General features: G+C 35.1%; 2 protein-coding genes across 7 annotated transcripts in view; one reads left to right on the top strand and one right to left on the bottom strand.

Moving 5' to 3' along the window:
• Positions 1-27992, bottom strand: part of Acad11 (acyl-CoA dehydrogenase family member 11) — an 88671-nt gene that overhangs the window by 21480 nt on the left and 39199 nt on the right. For all 5 annotated transcript variants that reach the window (XM_015487055.2, XM_015487053.2, XM_015487054.2 and 2 more), the window contains 6 exons: positions 26486-26593; positions 25416-25514; positions 4968-5034; positions 3868-3953; positions 2020-2091; positions 978-1132 (listed from right to left, as the gene is read on the bottom strand). In XM_015487055.2, coding sequence (XP_015342541.1) covers positions 978-1132; positions 2020-2091; positions 3868-3953; positions 4968-5034; positions 25416-25514; positions 26486-26593 — 587 coding nt within the window. The remainder of the gene's footprint in view (positions 1-977; positions 1133-2019; positions 2092-3867; positions 3954-4967; positions 5035-25415; positions 25515-26485; positions 26594-27992) is intronic.
• Positions 19087-25125, top strand: Ackr4 (atypical chemokine receptor 4). Of its 2 annotated transcripts, XM_048794016.1 has the most exons (3): positions 19087-19144; positions 20180-20564; positions 22992-25125. In XM_048794016.1, exon 3 carries the CDS (start codon positions 23001-23003, stop codon positions 24051-24053), a length of 1053 nt encoding a protein of 350 aa, XP_048649973.1. In that variant the 5' UTR covers positions 19087-19144; positions 20180-20564; positions 22992-23000; the 3' UTR covers positions 24054-25125. The 2 variants fall into 2 exon arrangements, with proteins under 2 accessions (XP_048649973.1, XP_015342543.1); XM_015487057.2 differs by lacking the exon at positions 19087-19144 and having other exon boundaries at positions 19574-20564.

Here is a 27992-nt window from a genome sequence, read left to right as displayed (position 1 = left end):
GGGGGGATAGTAGGGGATAGGAAAGGCAGCAGAATACAACAGACACTAGTTTGGCATTATGTAAAACAGTGGATGTGTAACCAATGTGATTCTGCAATCTGTATACGGGGTAAAAATGGGAGTTCATAACCCACTTGAATCAAAGTGTGAAATATGATATGCCAAGAACTATGTAATGTTTTGAACAACCAACAATAAAAATTTAAAAAAAAAGAAAGTTTTTCAAGGAAATCTGCAATGAGGCTTCTATTCCCTCTCAATACTTTTTGCTGATTTTTATTATATTGCTCACATGTAACTATGTTTATAGTGCTCTGTAAATAAAAGACTCAATAGAATCTAATTTGCAGATGAAAATTCAAAATATCATGAATGGTCCACCGAATATTGGTCCCATTTTGACATACTTTCTCCACTGATCGGGAACTCACTTTCTCCTGGGAGTCCATTCACTATTCAATCTATCAGAATATTCCTCTTTTTGGGCTGGGGATGTAGCTCAGTTGGTAGAGTGCTGCCCTTGCATGCACAAGGCCCTGGTTCAATCCTCAGCACTACACACACATAAAAAGAATGTTCCTCTTTTCACTAAGTTTTGGGCTGTTTTCCATCTTTACACTAATCTGTCCTGATTTCTTCCACAAAACCAAAGATCAAGGCAGGTCCCTCTTCCAGTACAACCTCTTCATATCCACAGAGAGCTCTAATGAATGACCAGGTTCTCTAGAAGAGTCTGAGAAATTTGAAGCCGTTGTCCACACTATGTGCTGAGGTGATGAAGCACTGAAGGAGCTCAACTTTCAAAAGATAAATATTTTTTCATCAAACTATATTTAAATAAAGAATAAATATGCTTTATGGGAAAGAATCACCTTGTTCATATAAAGTAAATTTCTCTAGCCAAGGAATGTTGTTTTTGTTCATGATTAGTGTAGTATACTGGGGTACCATAAATTCAGGGATGTAATCATCCTTACATGTTCATACAGTTTCTTCTTAAAGGCTTTCCTTTGTGCTGCCCGTTCACACATGATTTGCAAAGCACGTTCTGCTAAACCTATTGTTCTCATACAATGGTGGATTCTGCCAGGTCCAAGGCGGCCTTGGGAAATTTCGAATCCCCGCCCTTCACCTACAAGTGAAAAAGGAAAACATGAAAATGTTCCTTTTGTTATTCACAGAAATTCTAGAAAAATGATGAGCTTCCCTCAATAAAAATTACCTCTGGTGAGGAAAAATAAAAAGGAATGTTCATTATGCATTTAAGGGAATTTTGAGATCTGTTTTTTTTAAACCAACATCATTAAAGATTTCAATCAAACTTAAGCTCTGTCTCTTGAGCACTTACTATACATAAGGTAGTTTATTAGTGCTGCAGTAGTTACAAAGGTGGATTAGACAATTCCGTACCCTAGGGATTTAGAATCCAGAAGAACAGGAGAAGATAAGGGCTACAGAGAGGGCCAAAGAAAGGGAAAGGAGGGCGAGGTTGTTATCATTGTTACCATAGTACCTTTAGAGCCTGGCAAGGGTTTGTTGAGTAGATGGGGTGAGAAATACAAAAATATTCCTGAAAGGAATAACACTTGAGATATTCTTTGAAGGCTGAGTAGGATTCCAATAAGCAAGAGTCTTTCCAGGCATACAGCATACAAAACTGTTTATTCGTCTGTCTTATATATAAGACGTGAATTCAGAAAATACTGAGGTCTTCTTAAAACAAGGAGAGACCCAGAGATCATGTCTTGGGAAAAAGGGTGCTTTAAATTGGATATTGAATGATTTTTGTATTTAGCTATGTTTTCAAATCATATGAAATACACAAACACATCTAACATTTAAATAAAACTTTATCATTCTACATAAGTCAAGTCACAAAATGGAAAATTTATCTTTGATAAATGGAGTAAATAAGATAGAAAAGCACCTAAATAAAGGATGACTGGATGGTTCTACAGATTTAGGTATGAAAATATTAATATACAATACTGGAGAATAATCTTTCCAAACTTATCTCACCTAGTATTAAATTTGTAGCAGGAACTCGCACTTGGTGGAAATGGATCTCAAAATGTCCTCCATGTAAGTTATCTGTAAAATAGAAAATACAAGTTTAAAGAGAAAAATTTTTTAGAAGAAAAAGAGAAAAATGAGTTGACTAAAATAAAGTTATACATAATGAATCTGCTGAAGTATAATTACTCAAAAAAAGTAGGGTTTAAAAGATCCATGTGTAATCGACATTCCTAAGTAAAATCATCCCTGAACCCCCAGCACCCAGCAGTTCAGAAAACTCATCATCTGTTCAAGTGAGAAGAGACTTTAGAAATCATTTGATCCAGAGGTTTCTCTGAGCTATGGAAAAAGAAGACTGGGCTCCATGGTGCTGGTAAGACTACATTATTATTATTTTAGTATTGTTTTTTCTTTTAATTTTTCTACATTAGGAATCCTGAAGAAAAGATCTGGTGTTTCAAAAATAGAAAATAAGTAATGTAATTCAAGATTCTATTTTGTCATTGTGGAAACCAATGCCTGAAGATACAAAGGGCCTGCTTGAGAGGACAGAGCAGGCTCAGCATTAGTGATGAAGCAGAGACCTGACCTTCATTTAGGCACGTCACTCCTGATTTGCACTTGTTCCACTATGTGTTTGCTTCTTGAAAAGGCTGGCATTAGAGTCACTGAGATTGGCAACACAATCACTCCTCCTCCCCATCAAATTATAGAAATTATCTCTAGCTAACTCCACACCCTTTTCCTGTCAGAATAGATATTAAAAATCAACATTCTGTACACTGTTTCTTTTGGCCTTGGACACAGGGAATTGGAAAGATGCTAGTGAATATTTCACAGTAAAAATTCAAAAACAGGCTCTGCAGTCGACTGCCTTTGTACCCAACCTGTATTTAAAATTCATTTTTGGTGTCTTCATGCTGTTGCTCTGCAACCCACAACTCTGATGTGCAATTTGCTCCAGTGATCTTGTGTGCCCCATCTTGTCCCTAGACTTCACTTATGGGTACATCCTATAGCTGCATCTACAGAAGGCTCTGATGTCAAACTTCTGTAAAACCAAGCCTTGTGTCTGCTATTCAAACATATTCGTCAGTCATCTTCAATAACAGAAAGTTAGACTCACCATAAAGCCTGAATTTCAACCAATTTTGCATGGCATTTATCCCCTGCTAACATGCTATATAACATATTTACTTATGTTTGTCATTATCGCCTGCTTCCTTCCACCACTGTGCACGCTCCAGTGGGCAAGGATCTTAGTCTTTTGTGTTCCTTTGTGTATTATAAGCACTTAGAACTGTACTCAGCACTCAATAAGCACTTGCTCAGTGGATGACCTGAGCAGCATGGACACAATGAACATATGCTCAGGATGGGTGGCAGGAAACAAAAGCAGTCTTGCTTCTTAGAAGTTTGTCCCATGAGCAGAAGGCAAAGCTTTGCACTCAAAGTCAACACTCAACTCACTGCTTATTGACAGTTGTAGTAGGTTGATTGACTAAGAAAAGTAAACTTGGAAGCAAAAAAAAAATTAATTTTGGTGTAGATTATCTCAATTTATCTGTTTGTCTGAATCTACTTCATTAATCCATTCTCATGAATGACAGAGAAAAGACTGGTGGTTTAGAGTTGCTTTTCCTTGAACACATTCTGCATTTTCCGAAGCAGTAAATGAAATGTGGCCAAATGCTGCACTGCCTCACCTGCTGCACCTGAGTTCCACATTGCCAGGGCCAAAGGCATTTCCAAGAATACCTGTCATATGTTAAGATGCTCTCTATTTTTGCCAGCGTCACTGCAGATTCAGGTCTGCATTAGCAAGCAGGGACATATGTACTGAGTACTTACCCGAGTACCCAAAAACTGACAAAGGCCTTATTATTTTTATTCCAGGTGTGTTGATAGGAACAAGAATCATGCTGTGCTGTTTGTGCCTAGTCAAAAGAAAAATAATGTTAGGAAAAGCTTGCTAAGAGGAGAAATGAAATAGACATTAGGCAGAGTTGAAACTGTCTTGTTATCACAATCACATAAGCAAGCAATAGTGATTGGAATGGGAACTGTGTAAAAGACACACCAGCACAGTCTGATGCAGGCTATGATCTGGAACAACAACTACAAAAAAAGATTCGAAAATAGTGAAATTTGTTTGATTGAGGGTTGTTGGTTTGGATCTTAAATGTTCCTCAAAATTCATGTATTAAAGGCTTGATCTCCAGGTGATGGAGTTATGGGAGCTGATTGAAAATTTCAGAAGGGGGCCTAGTTGGAGGAAGTAGGTCATGGGGGTGTGCCCTTCAAAGATATATTGGGATTCTGGATGTTCCTCTCTTTCTCTTCTTTCTGCCTACCATGAGATGAATGGTTTTGCTCTACCATGCATACTTACCACCATGATGTTCTGCCTCACTGCAGCCCAAAGTGTTGAGCCAATGACCTTGGACTGAAACCTTTGAAACTATGAGCTAAAATAAACCTTTCCTCCTTTAAGTTGATTTATCTAAGATATTTTGTTACAGCCATAGAAATCTAATTAATATACGGTTTTATGTTGTTGTTCAACAATTGTAACTGGGAAACCGATATGAAAAATTAAACATTTCAAGACTACAGCCTTTGATTACGACATCTGATCACTTCAATAATACAGACAGTTCTGAAAAATTCTATCTCTAATCATCTGATCCTAACAGCTTTCATGACTAAGTAACACTCTTGAATACCAGAAATTCCACAGTGAAGAATGTACAACAACACTCCCCAAAATATTTTTCAAATATGTCTTTTGGCAAAATACTTGTGAAATACAAACAATGAAATTTAATCTCATAATATATTTTATATTATTATGATTTGTAAGTCCAGTGTTATATTTTAAGTAAAATAAATGAATAGCAAGATTGACTTTTATTCCTATACATATTTTTCAATCAGTATTATTTTATTACCTGGACTGTGAAGTAGCTTTACTTCTTCCCAAAAGAATTAAAATTTTACACCTGGGATTCCCAGCTCCTAAAACCAGGGAGGAAATGATCAGAACTCTTTATAAAAGAAAATTTCTTATTTGGCGTTTTATCCTAAAGGTTCTAATACTCCTAAAGTTTATTTCTGGCAAAAACAAAAGGGAGAAAATCTTTTATTCATTAAAATAATAATGCTTTACACAACCCTGTTTGTCACCCAAGAGAAACAACTGAGCAAGTACTAGACTGGACTCCATCAATGAATGCTGCTGCACTAAACTAACTGAGAGTCAAAAAAGCAAGCAACAGCTGCCACCCTTGAGGCAGCCCTCCTATTCCCACCACTTCAGACACAAGCATGCTACAAAGGTGTGAAATGTCATGCCTGATATAACTGTATGTCATATATAATACAAATTTTATATCTAACATAATATTTTATATGTTCATATATAAGAGACTCTGATCCAACCTTCAGGAAGCCTGGGTTCTCATTTATTAATTTGTTAAGGGTCAAAATTTGGCAATGTAAAATTATTCCTATTTTAATACTTAATATTATTTTATCACATATTTCAGGGGGTTTGAGAATTCCCCACTGGTCTTGCAAAAAGCATATTTCATGTTTACCAGTAAATCTAAGCACCTGGTTCCTCAGGGAAACTACTGAACTGGCCTTCCAGCTACCATGCCACACACACACACACACACACACACACACACACACACACACACACAAACTGGATCCAGACTAAGTTAAACATGTCTATACAAAGTCTCAAACAAATTATCAGATTCTATTTTCTAATTTTTTATAAAAAGAGGTTTTGACATATTTGAAATCATATAAAGATATGGTGAGAAATGGAATTATGTCAAACAATTGAATAATACCGTATAATTTCAGGAGAGATGCAAGGGTGGCTTATAGATTAATAGACTTAAAGGCACTATCAACCAATTGCAATTTTTAGACTTTACAGGGATCCCAACTGGATCAAATCAAATAAAAAGTATTAATGGCACTCATGAAACAATAAAAATTTGAACACTTATTGGATGTAATAGTATCAAGAAATTTAGGTTAGTAATAATATTGTTATATCATAAAGGAGCTCTTATTGAGATATGTACTAAAATATTCGTGAAAGAAATGATGTGATATGTGGGATTTATTTCAAAATAATATAGGGAGAGGAAGAAATGGGAGCAGGAATAAAGAAAGATTGGCCATGAGTTGAAAATTATTGAATCTCAAAACTGTTCAGAGAATTCCTAGGGAACTTCAATGTGCAGTAGGGACAGGAAGGAGAAACACGGGTGGTATACTGAAATGTCTGGAAATGACTCACATACCAGCAGGAGCAGTAAGGAAGGTGGCACCCAGAGGAAAATGCTGCTTTGCCCCTGAAGATCCAGAAGAGGTTGGGAGGAGGACAGAGTGCAGCAAAACAGTACTAGGAGAAAGATAACGAGGCGAGAAACAGACACCAAGGCAAGCAGAGGGAAAGAAAGAGTATAAACTGAAGAGTATGGTTAGAGTGAAGCCCACTGGAGACTTTAGCATTTACAATAGACATTTGAAACCTCCTGCAATTTAGTCTCTGGATCTGTGGAAGACACAGATGAATCCAATTCACAACAATTGCTCATACAGAGTTTTCAGTCCAAGGGATGCTAAATAAACAGAGAAAATTACACAATGGAAGCAATGTAAAATTCCCTGAAGTTCAGAATGGTAACTGAGCTGATGGCTTTCTGAAACAAAAAGAGATTTAAGAGAGTAGAAACATGTGTTTGCCTCCCACTGTTCCCAAGATCCCATTGAAAGAAAAATACAAAAGTACAATGAAGACATAACTGACAGAAAAGGAAGAGGAGTCTGTAAAAGCACGATTGGGGGTGTTGGTGGCTGATGGATAAAGGATTTATTTCAGTCAATGTCTGAGAAATAGGTGGAGGCAAGTGGAAAAATGAAATTTGCAGAGAAGTTAATGTCTAGAAAATAATAATAAGAGGCTGAATATAGAGAATGTTCTTTCTGGCCTCAGGGTCAGAAAGTGTGACTCAGAAGTGAGGCTACAAAAGAGTAATAATGAGAGATTCTTAAGAGAGAAACACAGCAGCTGGTGCTTTCATAGGCAGGTATCTGACACTTAGACTGATGGGGAGAAGTATAAATCATGTTACAAGGAAGCTGAATGGAATGATTCTGATCCTGGGTGTTGAGCCCCAAAGCTGGCTTCCCGTCAGCTAGCCCTGATGGACTCACGGCCCTACGCAGCAGTTCTTACAGAATTCTTACTCAGGAAAGATGCAGGGCTGGAAAAGAGTTCTCTGTTCATAACAAATGAAACTTTAACCAATTACTTTTCCATTCCTTCTAAGTATTAATGGAAAACCAAGGATCTGTTGTATATGTAGAGAACCTGTGGCATTCAAGAAAATGACTGGCCAAAATAAGCTAGAAAACTGACCACAAAGGAATGAAATAAAACAAGAAACAGAGAGAACCTAAGGAGCAAACACAAAACAACAAAACTGAGCTAAACCAAACACAAAACTTCTGGTTAAAGTAACATGAAAGAGCCAAATGTTTTACAGCCATAAAACCAGAAAAACATGCTTCCTGAGAAGAATAACACAAAAATGTTTAAAGATTAGCATATTATTGCTAAACATAAAGTTTCATAGAAGCATTAAAAAAATAAATCAAGAAAAATTTCCATAAGTAGAAGAAAAAGCAAGAGACTGAAAATAAGAGAAAAAAGAGATAGCCAAAACATGAAGTACAGCATCAGGGTAAAAATGATGAATGAGAAAGCAAAATCTTTAAAGAGAAAGAACTTTCTGGGAGAAAAATTTCTAAAATTGAAAAAAATGAAGAGTTTTCAAATGGAAAAAGCCATTGATGAACAAGAAATAATCTATCAGATATGTGCTAAGGACATTTCAAAACATAAATGATAAACTAAAAGGTTTCAAAGAGACTAAAACAAGTCACTTGGTATCAGACTTTTCATTAGCCACAAAGGATGCTAGATGAAAGTGAATAATTCAATTTAGAATTCTATACCTATCCAAACTATCAATTTTGATGAAGGCAGAATAAAAACACATTTACTCATGCAAGAGCTGAGAATTATTTTTCCCAGAGTTAAGAACTAACTCAGGCAAAATGAGGGAGTAAATCAAGAAAAAAAAAAAAAAAGAAGCCCTAATACCCTAACAGTCCAGTAAAGTAATTCATGAAAACCCCAGGATTACTGCCCTACACTATGTCTAAAGAATAGTCAGTCCAGGATGGAAAAGACTAACATCTACAAAAGAGAGCTTCCAGAAAAGAAAGTTCAAAGAATTAATGTGGTTGAAATATAAAATGAACTGTAAATGTGAGGAATTTAAGTAATACACAAAATATAAGAAAAGCTAATTTAATTGTCCTTAATGCTAGAATCACTCCCTAGACTGGCCAGGTAATTTATAATATATCAGTTATGGAAAGACACAAAACTCTAACACAATACTTGCATAGCCTTATAAGTTAAGCATTATGTGTTGGTTTTTAAAGTTTAGAGTCATCCTGTGGTCAACCATGATTTGTTACAAGACAGAACACAAATATTAGTCATCTTAACACTGTAAAAGTAGAAGCTGTAGCTGATATACAAAAAGGAAGGAAGGGATAAAATGTAGAGAAAGGGGTAAAAGAATCATATCCTTATATTATAAAGTGGAGCATGAAGAGATTCTGTCAAATGAGAATGCAGAAAGAGATTTAAAGATTAAAATCTAAAAACAATTTAAATCCTAATAAATATCTACATTAGTAAAAGGAAGACAGTTACAATACAAATGATCTAAAACTGTCACTATTCAAATTGAAGTGCCAATTATAATGTTTAAAATGAATATATTAGGAGTGAGAAAAGAGCATTTTACCTAGAATTACAGTGGAAATGAGAAAACTAATATTAATGTTCTCCAGGGCATAATACAGGTATGTGGAAGCACAGGAAATAGCATGCTCTTAGTCTCATTTGTTACCATTTCTAATTGGATAATAATAATTCTTTAAATATATTAAAGAAAAAAACTAGCGTACTATTTTGCAAATTAATCAGCAGATCCCAATTAGGAGAAGGAGAGGCTTGCTGAGTGAACTACAATGTTTTCTTTTCCTAATTTTCTTTTAATCCGAACATTTCACGTACTGGTTAAAGAGGAGTAATTTTCTGCAAACGGTGGGGTATTTCCCCACTTCTCTGTGATTAAACACAATTTCAGAAATCCTATGGGCATTTTGTGCTTGATAAAACATTTAAATTGATCTTAAAAAAAACCCCACTTAAAATAGATTTCACTTGGGCTGGGGCTGGGGCTCAGTGGCAGTGCACTTGCCTGGCATGTGTGAGGCACTGGGTTTGATTCTCAGCACCACATATAAACAAATACAATAAAGGTTTATCAACAACTAAAAAAATTTTTAAAAAAAGAATTTCACTTGGGAAAGGGAGGGAAGGGCAAGAAGGCGGTGTGCCTTAAATGGGTGACTCTGCTCACCCCCAGGCTATTGATAGAATAAGGAGACACCTAAACTGATTTTAAGCTTGAATGACAAGATTGCTTTCCTTACAGGCATAGCCATCAGAATTGTATGAACATGAAATCATATGTACATATATGTGATTTTTATCTATTACTAGAAAGGGAGAGGTCTTAATTTACTGAAAAAGGAAATGTAAAAAATAAAATTAGTCAGGCTGGGATTGTGGCTCAGAGGTAGAGCGCTCGCCTAGCACGTGCAAGGCCCTGGGTTCAATCCTCAACACCACATAAAAATAAATAAAGATATTGTGTCCAACTACAACTAAAAAAATAAATAAACATTAAAAAATTAGTCAAAATATGTCACACTGTAATCAGATAACAAATGAGCTAGGCAAATTTGTCTTATTTTTTCATAAATACTTGACTTATAGTACAGTTTTGTTCATAGTATACGTGAGAAAGAGGGAAAAAAATTCTACACTTCTGGGCATTTGTGATATAATCTTATTATTAAATCCAATAATTAGTAAATTAAGTAAAATACAAAATTATCATAATGAAAAGGAATTTTTTTTATTAAAAGAAATTTGCAAGCATTTTCATAAATACAAGTAAGAAAATTATAATAGTCAAATAGAAGACTTTGCTTCAAAAAGTGTGCAAGCAGGTGCACTGACATTAGACAACAAAGGCCCTTCATTCAGGTTAAACACACTTTATATTAATCAGTATTGTAGTTTGCATGTTGAATGTCCCTGAAAGGCCCATGTGTTATAAGCTTTGTCCCTTGGTGGCACTACTGAGTGGTGATAGACCCTTTAAGAGATAAGGCCTAGGAGAAGGTCCTTATTTCATTGGGAGTGTGTCCTCAAAGAGTCTGTGGTACCAAAGTCCCATTTTCTTCCTCTTTTGCTCCCTGGCCATGAGGTGAGCATTGGCTCCATCACACACCTCCCACCATTGCTATCAAGTTCCTGCACCAAGGACTTAAAAGCAATAGGTCCACCTGATCATGGAATGGAACTTCTAAAACCATGAGCAAAAAGAAATCTTTCCTCTTTGTAAGTTAATTGTCTCCGGTATTTTGTTACAGTGATAGAAAACTAACTGACAGAGATAATAGGAAATAACAGTTTTAGAATTTCTAGAATTTGTTCTTCTTTATAATGGCAACCTGCCCCTCTCTTTCATTGTTGATTTTAGCTAAGACTCATTATCTGAAAATGCTCAGTTGGGGGAAATTTATTTTACCCATAATTGGCTCTAGTTGCATAATAATATATAATTAAGCTTTAGAGAGGAAGAATATTTTATAGAGTGGCTTACTTTTAATTTTGCAAATATACATATATATATATATATATATATATATATAATTTAATATATATAAATTTAAATTTATATAAATTATATAATTATGTATAATTACATATATATTACAAAATTATATATAAATTTAATATATATAATTTTGCAAATATATATAATTTTTTTTTTTTTTACTTGGGGCTGACTTTGAGGTTTTACTTGTAGGAACCCATGGCCAGTAGGTGAAGGGTTGAGTCCCACATAATGCACTGTCTCCTTGCTGGGCATACTTCTGAAAATCAGATTAGGACATGATGACATGACTTTGGGTTAATTTTCATTTGCGATCTTTTCTTTTTCTACTTTTCAAACTGGCAATCAAGGACATTTTGGATAAATCTTTTAAGGTCTCATTAATTCTAGATAACCAGAAGCTGAAACACAGAAGTAAAATCTGTATAATTCTTTTGAACTCTTGTCCAAAGCCCTCTTTTTCTATACTCAGAATATATAATTTCCTGATATTTCCTAATGTTATTATTGCCTTGTTCTTTCTATTTTGAAGAACTTCTTGTCACATCTTTGTATAAGCCCAACAGATTTCAAATAGTATGTAAAGTCTGAAGAAACTTAAAAAACAAGGCAAATGATTCTTTAATTGTTGGCTTGCTTAAACATGAAGAATGATTCAGATTCTAAAAAATTAAACATCCAACCTGGTTCTCTTTTTTGCAAACATTAAGTAGAGGAAGTAAGGATGAACGCATGGTTTATAAAATTAAAAATATTTTTATTTAATTGTGTCAGAATATAAATATATCATCTCCTCTTAGCTACAAGCAGAATTTGGCAGGTACAGCAACTGAAACATCCTTCTATTGAAGATAATGATTACTTTAGTTAACAAGCAGGATTCAAAAAGTCAGAAACAAAATATATTAGGGGAAATATGAATAATCCAGAGAACATTTCAACATATTTGCTGTTACAGGCCTTCATGAATGAAAACAGATGGCATAGATAAAATATTTTTGTTTTTAATCCAGACTCTCTGATATTTCAAGACTGTTCAAGTGCCAGGATTAAGTCAAGTTGAAAATTATATCTCCCTGATATTTACTGATGTTTTTTTTAACTTCTTAGGCACTTAAAAATCATTTTCTAACAAAAGGAAAGATGAAAAGTGGAGGGGGAAAAAAACCCATGAGTGTCATGTGTAGTGTGGTCTGAAATAATTAATAAATAATATTAAAATTACATAATATAAAATTAGTCATCCACAGTCTCAGGGCTATTTCTTCTACAAACATTGAATTTCTGAGGTTAAAAAAAATTGATTTAGGTCTAGGTCTAATAATAACAATTCACTGTAAAATAAGCAAATAAACATTTTTACAATAAAATCACTTGAAAGCAATCCCAAGGTTAAGGAAAAAATATCTCATTTGTTGGGGAAATACCCTTTGACATTCACTGAATCCATCTAAATATTAAGTATTCAATGTTACATGCTGCTGCTCTTACTGCTAAATTGCAAATTATGGTTAGAGGAAAAAAAATTCCCAAGAGAGTTGAAACTTTTAAAAATTTTAAAAAGGGACTGGGGATGTGGCTCAAGCGGTAGCACGCTCGCCTGGCATGCATGCAGCCCGGGTTCGATCCTCAGCACCACATACAAACAAAGATGTTGTGTTCGCCGAAAACTGAAAAATAAATATTAAAAAATTCTGTCTCTCTCTCTCTCAAAAAATAAAAATTTTAAATAATTTAAGCCATAAAAATTGGTAGAAAAAATCTAATATTTATATCTCTAGATGGGAAAGAAGTTTAAGCTTTAAAACTATAAATGAAAACAAAAGGAAAAGATCAATTGGTTTGCCTATATAAAATTGTTGTACATTAAAAAACAAGGAGATTCAAGATGGCAGACTAGAGAAGACAACATTCCTAGTTGCTCGGTGGCTCAGGATTCAAGCAGCAGGAGTACTACTTCTCTGCAAGGTGGGTGAAAGAGGGGCTCAATTAGTGAAATCAATACTGGACAGTTAGACTGTCTTAGAGACTCAGAAATTTGGGTACTTTGAACAAAGAAGAAAGACTGTTGGAGCCAAGCTGGTAGTGGCAGCTGTGGTAGCAGTAGTGGTTCAGAACACAACAGACAGATTTTGTATGGAAAAACCTGAGATCAGAAAAGTGGGCTGCCCTTAGCCATCCAGAGGCTGCACTGGTGCTTGAAGAGTGCCTTAGGTTTCCCAACTGGCTGTGGAGAGTTGAGGTGGGAGTGGCCACACTGCAGCTACTGCTGTGGGAGCCAGAAGATCTGAGCAAACACAGCTACACTGTCATGGAAAGCTCCTTCCATGTAGCCTAGGATATACCTAGAAGAACTGGAGTGAAACAGGCACAGAGAGTATTTTACCCAGGAGGATTCAAGTCGGAAAACCAAAGGAGAGCCTAACTCGCTTCCTACTTTGAGTCTGGTGGCTCACCTAACCAGCTGAAGTGGGTTGTGAATCTGAACAGTGTGAACACACTTAAGAACTAAGCTGGGGAGCCTAGAAAAAGTGTGTTTGTGGGCAGCAGAGGGGTGAAGGATTGGCTTCCCTGCTCCCCAAGTGGAATCCTTGGGAGGCTTCTAGATCTAGATTCTCAGCAGAGATCAGCAACTGCCAGACCCTAGGGGTGTATTGATCTAATCTTTCCAGAGCAGAAGCCACTCAGCAAAGGCCTAATTAGACCTAAGCCTCACCTGCTGGAACTTGACTCATAAAAGTCCGCAGCAGCCCAAACCTGGGAGTGCATCCATCTGAGTCTGTATAGACAAAACTTCAACTGACAGTACTTCCCATTCCATTCCTTCTCAGAGAAGCTGACAATAATTTGAACCAGCTTCAGTTTTAGGCATTCCAACTGCCATCTTGGTGAGCAACACTAAAAAAGGAAAGTGTTAACAACCCTCAGCCTTTGATCTTGCTATCAGTACACAGCCCAAGAAGAAATGGAAAGATAGTCACAAGATCCTGGGTTTGGTCCCTAGCATCGCATGAAAGAAAGAAATGTGGGTGATGACATCCTTTGGGCCTTGGCTGGGCTAAGAGTGCACAGCACATGAAGAACCCTGGATAAATAAATTTTTTTTTAAAAAAAAAAGGAAAGAAAATCTAAACAGACCAATGGCTTGTAATGATATACAAGCAGTAGTAAAAAGCCTTTCAACAAAGAAAAGCCCAGGACCAGATGGATTTTCAGCTGAATTCTACCAAACCTTTAAAAAAGAACTAATGCCAATTCTCCTCAAATTATTCCATGAACTAGAAAGGGATAGAACACTTCCAAATTCACTCTATGAAGCCAGTATCACACTCATATCAAAACCAGGACACATCAAGGAAAGAAAACTACAAACCAATATCCCTGATGAACGTAGATGAGAAAGAATATAGTATTAGTAAATTATATTTAAAAACATATATAAAAGATTATATACCAGGATCAAGTTGGATTTAGCCCAGAGATGCAAGGATGATTTAATATATAAAAATTAATAAATAAAATTTATCGAATTAACAGAATTAAGGACAAAAATCACTCAGTAATCTCAACAGATGTACAGAAGACCTTTGACAAAATTTAGCACCCATTCATGATAAAAACACTGAAGAAACTAGGGATAGAAGGAACCTCCCTCAACAACATAAAGGCTACATATGAAAAACCCAAAGCCAACCTCATAGCAAATGGGGAAAATCTGAAAGCATTTCCTTTAAAATCTGGCACAAGTCAAGGATGTCCATTCTTATCACTCCTATTTAATTCAGTAGAAAGTCTAGCCAGGGCTATTAGGCAAGAAGGAAATAAAAGAGGTAAAAAAGGAAAGGAAGACAAATTATCACTGTTTGCAGATGATATAATTCTATATCTAGAAGATCCAAGAAAAAAAAAAAAACTCTACCAAAAGACTGTTAGAGCTAATAATAAACACATTCGGAAAAGTAGAAGGTTACAAAATCAACATATAAAAATCAATAGTTTTCCTATATAATAATAATTAATTTGCTGAAAAAGAAATCAGGAAAAATAATTCCATACACAATAGCCTCAAACAACAACAAAATATAACCTAGGAATAAATTTAACCAAGGAGGTGAAAGAGCTCTAAAATAAAAATGATTTGGTCATTAAGGAAAGAAATTGGAAAGACCCCAGAAGATGGAAAGACCTCCCATGTTCCTGGAAAGGCAGAACTAATACTGTTAAAATGGCCATACTACCAAAAGGAATATATAGATGTGTCGTACTCCCCATCAAAATACAAATGACATTCTTCACAGAACTAGAAAAAACATCTAGAATACATAAAGAGTTCAAAAACTTTTCACCAAACAAATAAAATTAATAAATGGGCAAATGAATTAAACAGACACTTCTCAAAAGAAGAAATACAAATGGCCAACAAATACAAGGAAAAATGTTCAACATCATTAGCAATTATGGAAGTGCAAATAAAAACTACATTGAGATTTTATCTCATACCAGTCAGAATGGCAGTCATCAAGAATACAAATAATTATAAATGCTGGAAAGGATTATAATGTGGGGAAACAGGAAGCTTTTCCACTGTTGGTGAGACTGTAAATTAGTACAACCACCCTAGAAATCAGCATGGAGGCTCTTCAAAAGACGAGGCATGGAACTACCATATGACCCAACTATACCACTTCTCAATATTTACCCTGAAGAATTAAAGTAATCTTACTGCAGTGATACATGCATATCCATCTTTATAGCAGTACAATTCATAATAATCAAACTATGGAACCAGCCTAGGTGTCTATCAATGGATGAATGGATAAAGAAAATGTGATATATGTACACATATATCAGCCATAAAGAAAAATGAAATTATGTCATTTGGAGGAATATGTATGGAACTAGAGACCATCATGTTTAGCAAAATAAGTCAAACTCAGAAGGTTAAGGATCATATATTTTCTCTCATATGTAGAAGCTATAGAAGAAAAATGAAAACAAAGTTGGGGGTGGGTCTCCTAAAAATCAAAGGGAAATCAATAGAGGAACTGGATCAAGGAAGATGGAGAGGAAGAAAGGAAGTGCTGGAGAATTATATTGTTATATTGTCATATTGTGTGCATCATGAGTATGTAACAACAAATCCCATCAGTATGTATAAGTATAATGCATCAATAAAAATGTGAAAAATAGGGGCTGGGGATGTGGCTCGAGCGGTAGCGCGCTCGCCTGGCATGCGTGCGGCCCGGGTTCGATCCTCAGCACCACATACAAACAAAGATGTTGTGTCTGCTGAAAACTAAACAATAAACATTAAAAAATTCTCTCTCTCTCTCTCTCCCTCTCCTCTCTCTCTTTAAAAAAAAATTTAAAAAAAAATGTGAAAAATAAATAAATAAATTTACCTTTGGTTATAAAAAATCAAAAAAGGAAAAATATTTCACATTTATGACAAAATATGTATAATAGCTAATACTATGATATTATATCCTTGGAATATAAATAACAACTGAAAATCAGTGTAAAGGTGAACAAAGAATAGATCTTCAAAAGGAGGAAATAAAATGTAAACAGATTATTAATTTATCATTAATTAAATAAATGCAGAAGAATGCATTAATGGAATACTATTTAGCTATTAACTGGCAAAGTTAATATTCAACAGCTGTTTACTTCACACATGGCTGGTAAGGGAATGGTAAAGTGTACTGAATTTGTTGTGAGTTATTTAGAAAGCAGAAGGTAAAATACATTCGGTAGGCTATATTTTAGGGAAATTATTGTTGGGAGACCAAAGTAATACATTCATATGAAGTACAATTTAGAAATATTCTTCAAAATTTTAGACTGAGTCAGTCTTTAGCCCATCATTCCAACTTTTATGATTTATCCTGTAAGCATGTGAAGCAGCAGATGCAGATTATTCATTGCAGTGGTATTGTTAATATTTGCACAGAACTAGGCATTAGCTAGTGCCCACGAGTAGGAGACTGTTGAAATATACCGTGGTATGTCCACATAATGGAACTCTTCTAAGAATAATAAACAAACTTTCTTTGCACAAATATGAAAGAACTCCAGGATTATTATTTAGTGTAAACAGTATGAACACTACCTTGGTACGGGGGAAAAGAGGATAATTATATGCATTTATTACATTCCTTAAAATTCCAGAGTGAGATTAGGTTTAAGTTCTTTCCATACAATATCCACAAATATGCTCTCCACATCATTTAGATTAACAACACACTGGAAACAATCTAGAAGTCCTATAATAGGAAATGGTAAAGCAAATTATAATAATCTATACAATAAAATATTAAGCTACTGATTTGTCATTTATAGTTAATTTGCAATAACACATTTTGCTCAAGCAAAAATATGATGTAAGAAACTCATACAATATAAATTGAATATATAATAGGATACTACAGAGAAATCATAAGGTTATACTTAGTATATCTCCCAATATTGGTGATATTCTCAGTGATAATGTAGTATATAGTTTAGCCAAATGTCTATTACTGAGCAAAATAACACCACAAAAAAAGAGAGCGGAAATAGATGTGGGGAGACATTCTTCAGGGGCAAGGCAGGAGATCATTTTAATATTTCATTCATAGAAAATTGGAATCATAATGACTCAGTTCTTAGGGATATAATAAAAACTGTAAGAAAGTTATAGGAAAAAATAACAATTAAGAAACATTAAGTAAGTTCTTTGAAAACCTATCTAAGGTGAATGATGCCTTTCCTTATCTTCTAAGCTATATGATTACCTTTTACATTCTGTCAAATCTCTCTTCTTCCCACCAACCTCTTAGTTCTCTCCGAAGAATAGGAAAATACAGGAAAAAGCCAGTGGGTTGGTTTTACTACAATCCACACAACTCACTATATGATACCAGAGTTGCAGCTCAATCCTGACATCCTTTATGCCCCTAGGATTTTGTTTGAGTTCACAAAAATGATGTGCAAATTCAAAAGATGTAAAGATTAATAACATTATAACTAATTTACAAGATGGGAATGCAATTTACAAGAAAATGTGGTTGTCTGGGGTGGGGAAAACAAGGGAAAGGAAGAGAAACTTTCAAATATCTATAAAATAGTATCAAGAGTTTCTAATAGCATAATGGAATATTAAAAAAATTTTTTTGTAGTTGTAGATGGACAGAATGCCTTTGTTTGTTTATTTTTATGTGATGCTAAAGATCAAACCCAGTGCCTTACACATGCTAGGCAAGTGCTCTGTCACTGAGCTACAGCCTCAGCCCAGCATAATGGAATATTTAAAATGTGTTCAGATAGCATGATAAAGTGGACAAAACTGAAGACGTGAAATCAAAATTTCAGCTCAAGTGTTAAACTTATACGTTTGTGGAGGATACTATTTAAACATTGGTTGATTGATGTATGTATTTATTATTTGGTCAGTGCGTACCATAAGTAAGACACCAAGATAAATGTTGAGAATGCAGCAGGGCACAGAACATCTATAAAAGACAGGAAATTTTAATAAGTACTAACAACAGAGTAAGATGGTACTACAGGCATAAGAGCAGCTATATCTGACCTAATCTGGAAGAGTCATGGAAGGCTTCTTGGATTATTTAATGTTGTGGTCAGACTGGAATTTGAATTCTAAATAGAAATTTGAGATCTAAAATGGAGCAGGAGGGAGCTCCTCTAGGCAGGAGCAACAGAATATGCAAAGGCCCACAATTCCTGATTGCAAAATCTATAGCTGGGGTGAAGAGACTATCTAATTGATACCCAAGGAGGCTGCGGTTATTGATCAGTCATTATAGAAGTATAACATCAAGGACAAGTAAAATGGGATAATAATCACAAGGAACAGTAGGACTGCTATTAACCCAAAATATTTATTGAATACCTATTATGTGTCTAGAATATCTCAGGGAATAAAGCAAATAAAGAGTTTCTGTTCTGATGAAGCTTATATTCTAACACAGGGTGAGGGATGGTAGGAAGCAAACAATATGAATGATATGGTTCACCAGAACATGATAAATGATATAGGAAGTAGACTGGGAGAAGGGGAAGGGTGTTTTGAGTAGAGTAGTCAGGGACTGCCTCAGTGAGTGGGTGGTGAGTGGACAAAGACTTGCAGGGGACGAGGAAGTGAGCATTGTAAATATTAAGATAAAGCACATTCCAAACTGACAGCAGAGCCAGCACAAAAGCCATGATGAGGACTTACCTGGTATGTTCTAATCAGCAGGGACACTGATGTGGCAGGCAAAGTGGTGAGTGGTATGAAATGAGGTCAAAGAGGCAACGAGGGGTGGGAAAGGCAGACTTTTGGGATCTTGTAGGTCACTGTAAGAATTTAGTGGAGGGTTGTTTGTTCATTTCCTCCAGCCAGGGTAAAAGAAGGGAAAGACCAGATAGTCTAGCCAAGGCAGAGATAACATTAAGAGCAGTATCCATTAGAAGGCAGCAAGAGATTAGAAAATGATCAGTCACAAGAAGAAATGATGCTGCTCTTGGAAAAACTGCTAGAGCCTGCTCAGTCCGCTAATTATGCCCATCTCTTTAGTGACTTTGTTAGTTCGAAATTGACCAAGGTGGGATATTAACACCATGGAAAGTAGCAAATGCCACAAATCTAGGTAGTGAGCCAGTTTAGCTGCATGCAGATATTTCTTCAGGGTGATGCAAAAATAAGAGAAGTTGGCTATCCCCTGTGATGTATATTAAGGGAAGGTACAGGAAAATGAAGGCAGGCCCCAATGAGCTGGTTTTGTGTGACTCAACAAGAAGGCTAGACTAAAGGCTTGAAGAAAAAAATGACTGGGGTCTAAAATAACTTCTGCAGGTGGGGACTGAGGCTGGCCTTGCATGAGAAAATAAATAAGGCAGCTGCCATGCAAATGTGAGGAGAGTTGAGTTGAAATAGACCAGAAAGGGCCACATCTGCATATACTTTTCTTCTTTCTTTAATTTCCATTTCTTTGAAAGTATGGAAAAATAAGCAGCCTCCTAAGACAGAAGGATTTTGAAGGTTTATAGTCTTTGAAGGAAAATGTTACAAGCAGGCAGGACAGTTTATAGTCTGGGGAAAGATGCACTTTGGGGCATGGAGAAATAAAGAGTATGGGGAAGCCAGGACTCTTATAGATTAAATAAATTGCTCAATGATGTGGCATAAAAGTATTAAGTACTACTGTAAATGTATAATGATTACTCATTATTTAGTCTTCGATAATTTAGTCTTCAAAATGATAATTTTTCTGGGTCAAAATCATTTTTGTTTTCTTTCTTAAACAAAATAACTTCAGAGAGTATTTCTCCAGATGCGTCTAAAAGGAGAAGGTTGCTGCTTCTGGTGAATCTCCTGCTTTAGCATTCAGTTGCTAAGCTGCAGGCACTTTCTTGTTCTCTTCAGCGAAGTGGAAACTTTGAAGAGTCTGTAGTTTTGGAAACAAGATGGAATTCTTCCAAATTTGTATTCTGGGACATTTAAGAACTTGGATTTGACTTTACAGAATGGTTTTACATAAAAGACAAAACCAAGTCCTCATGAGTTTAAAATTTCAGGAAACTTTCGTAGATCCAAGATAAAGGCGGGGTGTAAAAACGAAAACAAAAGTAGCCAGAGTCAGAGAAGCCCTGTGATTTTTATCCTCTGCACTCAAGACTGCTCCTCTTTGCTGGCTGAAACAGGTTGGTTCATTCTTTCTTTTCTCATTCTAACTTGGATATAATTTTTTTAAAGTCCAAGGATTCTGTATTTTTACCTATGTAGAGGAAGGTTAGATAGATGCATAGCAGTTTAATATTTAAATGAACAAAAAGAACTACTTAAAACTGTATACTTTAACCTTAAAATGAGAATCTGAATATAGCAAAAATATTTTCAGTACCAGTAGTTCTATGTAAAACATTGATGATAAAATAGGTTTTGCTGTGCTATCTTCTTTTGCTTTCTTTTACAAGCACTGTTTTTTTGTTCTTATAATAGTTACAAAAACATTTAAAGACTTTCTATATGTCTGCCATAAGGATAATTTCTACAAATAACTTCCATTCCTATTGCTCACCTTTTTAATAAGATTAATCATTACTTTAAAATGCCCTGCCTTAATATCTTATATTATTTGGACATACTATTCTTTAATCATCAGGCTTAAGAACTCTGTGATAAAAGAGAAGAATGAAGTTCATGTTATGTTAATAATTAATTCATTAAAAAAAGACCACAGTGGTCTTCCAGACTGGAACTTTTCAAATAATCTTAGTGATAAAAAATAGTAGTTTTAAATTTTGGTACTTGGTTTTTGCATAATGAAAACAATTCTTCCATGTGGTATCTTTCCCCAGGGGCCAGCTTCACTTTGCTCTACTCATTCAAAAAGGGTTAGCCAGTTTCAGATTGTTCTTTTGAGAATGTAGCATGGTTGGCAAAATGCTTTGTAAATACGATCTTTATTATTGTTTCTATATAATTCCTTGGGATTCTTCAAAGGATAAAAATAACCAAAAGAAGATAAAAAGCCTTAAAAAAAGCAAAAGAATGCTAAGCACTATAATAAAAACATTGAAAGTCATAAAATGCATTTTTAAAATTTGTGAATACTGTGTGAGCTTATCTTAGTACTATCAAGTATTATTAACCAACATAGTACAACAGCTTCATGTTGAAACAGGAGATTCCTGGCATATCCTCTATCCATTATAGAGTAACAGCTTTATACATGCCGGCAAAGCTTCAGTCTGACAAATACTCACTGAGCAGCTACAGTGTGTGCCAGGCACACTAACAAGACTTCAATTACAATCACAAATCAAACAGGTCCAACTTTGGGGATCATAGAGCCTAAAGGGATAAGGCAGTCCAGGACATGTTTTCCTTGGGGTGGGATCAGTTCTTTGGGAGGTATGTCTTAGATCAGGAAAGTCTTCTGAGGTGGTAACATCTGATTTGATTGAGTAGGAATTGGCTCTTAAGGGAAGGGTGGGAAATAATGCTGGATAAAGGATTAGAATGAGCAATGATGCAGACGTGCGTGAGATGCAGCATGTTGCGTGTCCACCAAATTCTGGCAAAGCAGCATATTCCTATTGAAGCATGAGGATGGAGCTGGGAGTAGCACCACATTACAGTGAGAGCTTATCACGCTAGGAAGCTTGGATGTGACTTTGAGGGAAAGCAATGTGTCCTTCAGGAAAGAAGATAGCAGGGAAGTGGCAGACTGGCAATTTAGAAATATAGTACTCAAATAACAATCAGAAAAATGTTTTTGACAAGATGAGGAGGAGGTATCCAGAAGGATCCCAGCTAGGATGATACTGTAGTAGGCCAGGTGAGAGTCACATTGCTCAGATCATGCAGGTGTGTGGAAAAGCGTGGACTAGATGGAAGAGACAGATTCAAGACAAAATTGGAAGATAAAACCAGAACATGTGGGCTGCTTGGAGATAAGGGATGAAGAGAGAAATCAAGGATTGTTGAGGCTTATAGCCTAAAGGATTAGGGGCTATAGGAGGCATGATAATGCTAACAAATAATAGTATACCTAAGCAAGTAGTGACTGGTTTGGGAGGGAAGTTGACTAAAGGAGTCTTGTTTTATAAAAGCCAACTATGAATCTTCAGCACAGATGCTGAGATAATTTATTTAACTTCAATTTATAAATGACATAAAAATGAGAAATGAATTTATTATTTCTTAAAATTTGTCATAGATATACATCACAAGATTGTTATATATGCAAAAATCATAACTTTTATTCTCTTATGTTGAAATCTGACTTAAATTTTCATGTTTTTTAAAAACTGTATTTATATAAAAGTCTTCAATTTTATTTTAAGATTTAATGATTAAGAACATTTCTGAAGGTATTGTTTTTCATCCCAGTGTCAATCCCAGTTCCTGCACACAGACCCATAAATTAAAAGGATGGGTAACTAATTTGGGGGATATACTCCAATGTGGCTTCCATTAAAGCTTTTTAAAGGGTGGCAGATTCAGGCTCACATGTTATAGCAACAATCTATTCTCTAGGAAAGAATAGAACATATGCTGGTCAAAAGCTTGTTTCCTTTTAAGCAATATTAAAATTAGTATCTTGTGTTCTTTTTGCCATCTAGATTGCAGTCATGGCTTTGGAGCAGAACCAGTCAACAGATTACTACTATGAGGAAAATGAGATGAATGGCACTTATGACTACAGCCAGTATGAAATGATCTGTATAAAAGAGGAGGTCAGAAATTTTGCAAAAGTTTTCCTCCCTGCCTTTTTCACAATAGCTTTCATCCTTGGACTTGCAGGCAATTCCATAGTTGTGGCAATTTATGCCTATTACAAGAAACAGAGAACCAAAACAGATGTATATATCCTGAATTTGGCTGTGGCAGATCTACTCCTCTTATTCACTCTGCCTTTTTGGGCAGTTAATGCAGTTCATGGGTGGATATTAGGGAAAATGATGTGTAAAGCAACATCAGCCTTATACACAGTAAACTTTGTCTCAGGAATGCAATTTCTGGCTTGTATCAGCATAGATAGATATTGGGCAGTAACTAAGGCTCCCAGCCAATCAGGAGTGGGAAAACCTTGCTGGATCATTTGTTTCTGTGTCTGGACAGCTGCCATCTTGCTGAGTATACCCCACCTGGTTTTTTATACAGTAAATGACAACATGAGGTGCATTACCATCTTTCCCCACCACCTAGGAAAATACATGAAAGCATCAATTCAAATACTGGAAATCTGCATTGGATTTGTCATTCCCTTTCTTATTATGGGAGTATGTTACTCTCTAACAGCAAGGACTCTCATCAAGATGCCAAACATTAAAAAAGCCCGACCCCTCAAAGTTCTGCTCACAGTTGTCATAGTTTTCATTGTAACTCAGCTGCCCTATAACATTGTCAAGTTATGCCAAGCCATAGACACCATCTTCTTTCTGATCACTGACTGTGACATGAGCAAACGCATGGATGTTGCCATCCAAATCACAGAGAGCATCGCACTCTTTCACAGCTGCCTCAACCCAATCCTGTATGTTTTTATGGGAGCCTCTTTCAAAAATTATATTATAAAAGTTGCCAAGAAATATGGATCCTGGAGAAGACAGAGACAAAATGTAGAGGAGATTCCTTTTGATTCTGAGGGTCCTACAGAGCCAACCAGTTCTTTTACCATTTAAATGTAAAACTGTTCTACCTTTTGCTTGGATACATAAGAATGATGCTTTTCCTTTTGATAAAAAAAAATTGCAGGGAATCTGAAATTCATATCTCAAACACTGTTGCTGCAACTTATAACAAAGAAGGAGTTGGGGTCATGGTGGAGGTAGAAGCCAAAAAGAAGAGGGGACAATAAATACACAAAAAATGAAAATTAAAATTGATGATATAGGAAATAGTAGTAATAGGCATAAATCAAAGCACTAACAAGAAGATCCTTATGTGATGGAATGGTTTTTATATCTTGATTATACTATTGGTTACACAAATCTATAACGTTATATATTGAAAAAGATTTCTATACGCATTGTAACAATTTCAACTTCCTGATTTTGATTTTCTACTATAATTATTATTATTGGGTTCATCTATGGGTGATGGCTACCCAAGATCACTCTGTACTATCTTTGTAACTTCTTGTGGATTTCTAATAATTTCAAAATACAAAAGGTTTAAAAAGAAAAACACACTATACTAGAAGTTTAGAAATCTAAAACTGATTAATACAAAGGCTTATGTTAAAAAGGCATTTGTAATTATTTTTATTTATCTAAATTTTAACACAAGAACAATTTCCTCACATAACTTTAGTACCTAAATAATTGTGTAGCAAAACAATCTTTTTTGTCGTTGTTGTTTCTTAACTTATAAGTAATTTTATAAAATTCCAGAAAGAATAACAATTAATAACTGAAACATCCAAAAACAACCAAAAAAACTCATAAGATTGTCTAGCCCTTTCATATACTCCTGGTAAATTCTTAAAAACACATGTTTTGCTTCCATAATGTCAACTTTCTTTAGTAATACCTGGTTATCCTAATAAATGTTGGTTTATTGTGTAGGTTTTAGAAGAATCCTCAAATTATAGTCATCTATCTTCCAATTTTTATAACTTCCTAAAGAATTCATTTGTTTATGTGAGTCTGAGAGTTGAGTAACTCTATGCATAGTTTCTTTATAATGTATAGTTTCTCATTTTTCATTTAAACACTTGTATTTTTAAGCAATAAAAATATGTACCATAATAAATTTTTATTAGTATTATTGGTTTTTGTGCTAGGGATTGAGCCCAGGGCTTTGTGCATACTATACATGAGTTCTACCACCGAGCTATACTCCCATAATAAATTTTTTTAATAACATGCACAGATTATCTTTTATAAATTACTTTTTCTCTATCTACTATTTCTAAATTTGAAAATGCTTTCAAAGGCAGAATTTAAAGAATTTTGATCATGAAATTAGTATCTGTGAGTCATGGCATTATTATAACACAAAGGACCAATCTTTTGAGTGAAAAAATTATGTGGAACACTCACCACTGCTCCACCATTTCTTGCCATTAATTATATAGCTATCTCCATCTTGCTCGATGCTACAATCAATATTTGTGGCATCACTTGAAGCTACATCAGGCTCTGTAAACAAACAAAGATTGGATTTACAGGCAGGCAGATATCATGAGTTTGCAAAAGAGGCTTAGATAAGGGAATGCAAACTCTGAAGAACAGAAGCATCCTTGTTTCTTTCATTTTCCATTCTTCCTCAATTCCACCCTGGTCCTCCCCTCTCCTATACATTGTAGGTACTTAATAAATATGCATTGGAAACCCTGAATGAATGAAGTATTCTATTTCTAAAGCTTGAGACTCAGATTTTTGAGAGAGGGACTGTACATATTCTGTAACCCCCTGTTAGTGCATTGTAAACACTATATCATTCTGTGGGTGTTAAATAAATGCCTCTTACTCATTTAGGTGAAAATCAGTTTTGTTATTACAAATAGTTATAGAAAACAATAAAATCTGGCCTTTATTGAAAGTACTTAATTATAGACAACTGAAATTCAGTTTAACTCAATCATGAAACAATGTTTTGTCTTTTAAAGTGTTCTTAATTATTGTTTCCTATGTATAAACAGTATAAAAAGTATTTTTATTAACATTTTCCTAGTTTTAGTTTCTTGTATGATTATAATTTGAGTCATATGTCCATTTTTCTAGGTTTACAGGAGAATTGAGTACTTTGTATCAATATAAAATTATCACAAAGACAAATATTTCACACATAATGACAAAAAAAATCTTAAATTAGAGAGCAATTTTAGAAATGAAAGTTAAAAGGTTATGAGACTAGATTTACTCTGCTACTAATGCTAAAGCAGGATGCCAAAAAATATCATCCGGTGTTCTCCCAAAGGTGAGGATAATTTTATTCTGCATATTAAAAACTGCAAAATTTAAAAGCAGGCTCAAAACAAACATATTCACATTTCTGGCCATTGGTAAATTTGACTGAAACACACAGCCACATTCCATGCTTCTTCAACTCACCCATAACAACTCCAGGATGACTGAGGACACAGGGGAGAGTGGAGATTTGCCTTTACCTGTCATACAGAAGGCAGAGGTAATGTCCCCTCGAAGAAGAGGCTCCAGCCACTGCTGCTTCTGTTCCTCACTTCCATAAAGGTGCAGTACCTCCATGTTCCCTGTGTCTACAAATAGGAATAAAAAACATTTGTTTTACGTTTAAAATTTTACTACTATGAAATTCACAACTTTATGTAGAAAATATAGGCATGCATCTTTTAAAAGCTAATATTTTCTAACAAAAACATTTGGAAACACACAATAAGTACAATTTGCAATGATGGCATGCCACTGTTGTAAGTATGTGTCATTCAGTGCACATTTATTTAATTTCTTCTGAATCAGACTCTTGCCCAGTTCATCCCAGCAACACATGGCTCCAATAAAGTCTAAATCAAGTAAGACTGAAGAAAACAATTCACTGGAATAGATCGTGCCTGCTACAATTGCAAATCATGTATGCCCTGCAGGGAGTGAATGCAATGTTTCAAGAGAACAATTAACATTACATGTCTGACTGATGTCCCAGTTCTTAAGTCTTCATACTATTCTTCAAACATGCCCTGGGCTTTCTATCTTCCACATGTTTGCTTGGACAAGCTCTTTTCTCTGAAAGTCTATCAGTCATCCGTAAATAAATTCCTGCTTATGATCTCTTTTCTCTGCGAGAACCTCCAATTACCCATTCGAAACAACTCTTTCCTCTGAACTCATATAGCAATTATTTTTATCTCTAACATCGCTTTACAGAAAAGTACTAAGTCTTCTCTCAAGCATGTGAAAGACAGAATCCCTGCCCTGGTTAAAAAGCAGCAGCAGATAACTTTCCCAACTCTTGGATGATAGTATTTGGTACATGATACACTGTGGTATCTCCCTCAGCCAAAAAAGCAATGCTTCATGTTTTCCATGAATAGAATGCTCTAAGACACCTTTGTGGATTTTCACTCTGATCAGATTTCTAAACATACTATGTAAAACATCTCCCTTTTGTGCAAATTACTCAAGATTTTGAAGAACAATTTTTCAGTATCAAGTCTTAGAACAACTTTAAGGATAATTACTTCAATGCCTATGAAAACTAAGTTAAATCTAAGTTAAGTCCTTCTAGATATGTTCGTATTCTGTTCAGATATTCCTCATATAACCAAGACGCACAAAATTCCTAGTAGATTAATTGAAGCTTCACATTAAATAAGACAGAAAATTAGTCTTGAGTTACATTAGATGAAACTCATTGTTTGCATTCTTTGCTTGTTTTAAATTCTTTTTTTTTTATTTTTTATTTTTTAATTTTTTTTTATTGGTTGTTCAAAACATTACAAAGCTCTTGACATATCATATTTCATACATTAGATTCAAGTTGGTTATGAACTCCCAATTTTACCCCAAATACAGATTACACATCGGTTACACATCCACATTTTTACATAATGCCCTATTAGTAACTGTTGTATTCTGCTACCTTTCCTATCCTCTACCATCCCCCCTCCCTCCCCTCCCATCTTCTCTCTCCACCCCATC

The sequence above is a fragment of the Marmota marmota genome, unplaced genomic scaffold (assembly GCF_001458135.2).
Source record: "Marmota marmota marmota unplaced genomic scaffold, marMar, whole genome shotgun sequence".
Classification (NCBI taxonomy): Eukaryota; Metazoa; Chordata; class Mammalia; order Rodentia; family Sciuridae; genus Marmota; species Marmota marmota.
The sequence above is the reverse complement of the archived record's forward strand: the minus strand, read 5'-3'. Positions and strand labels throughout refer to the sequence as shown.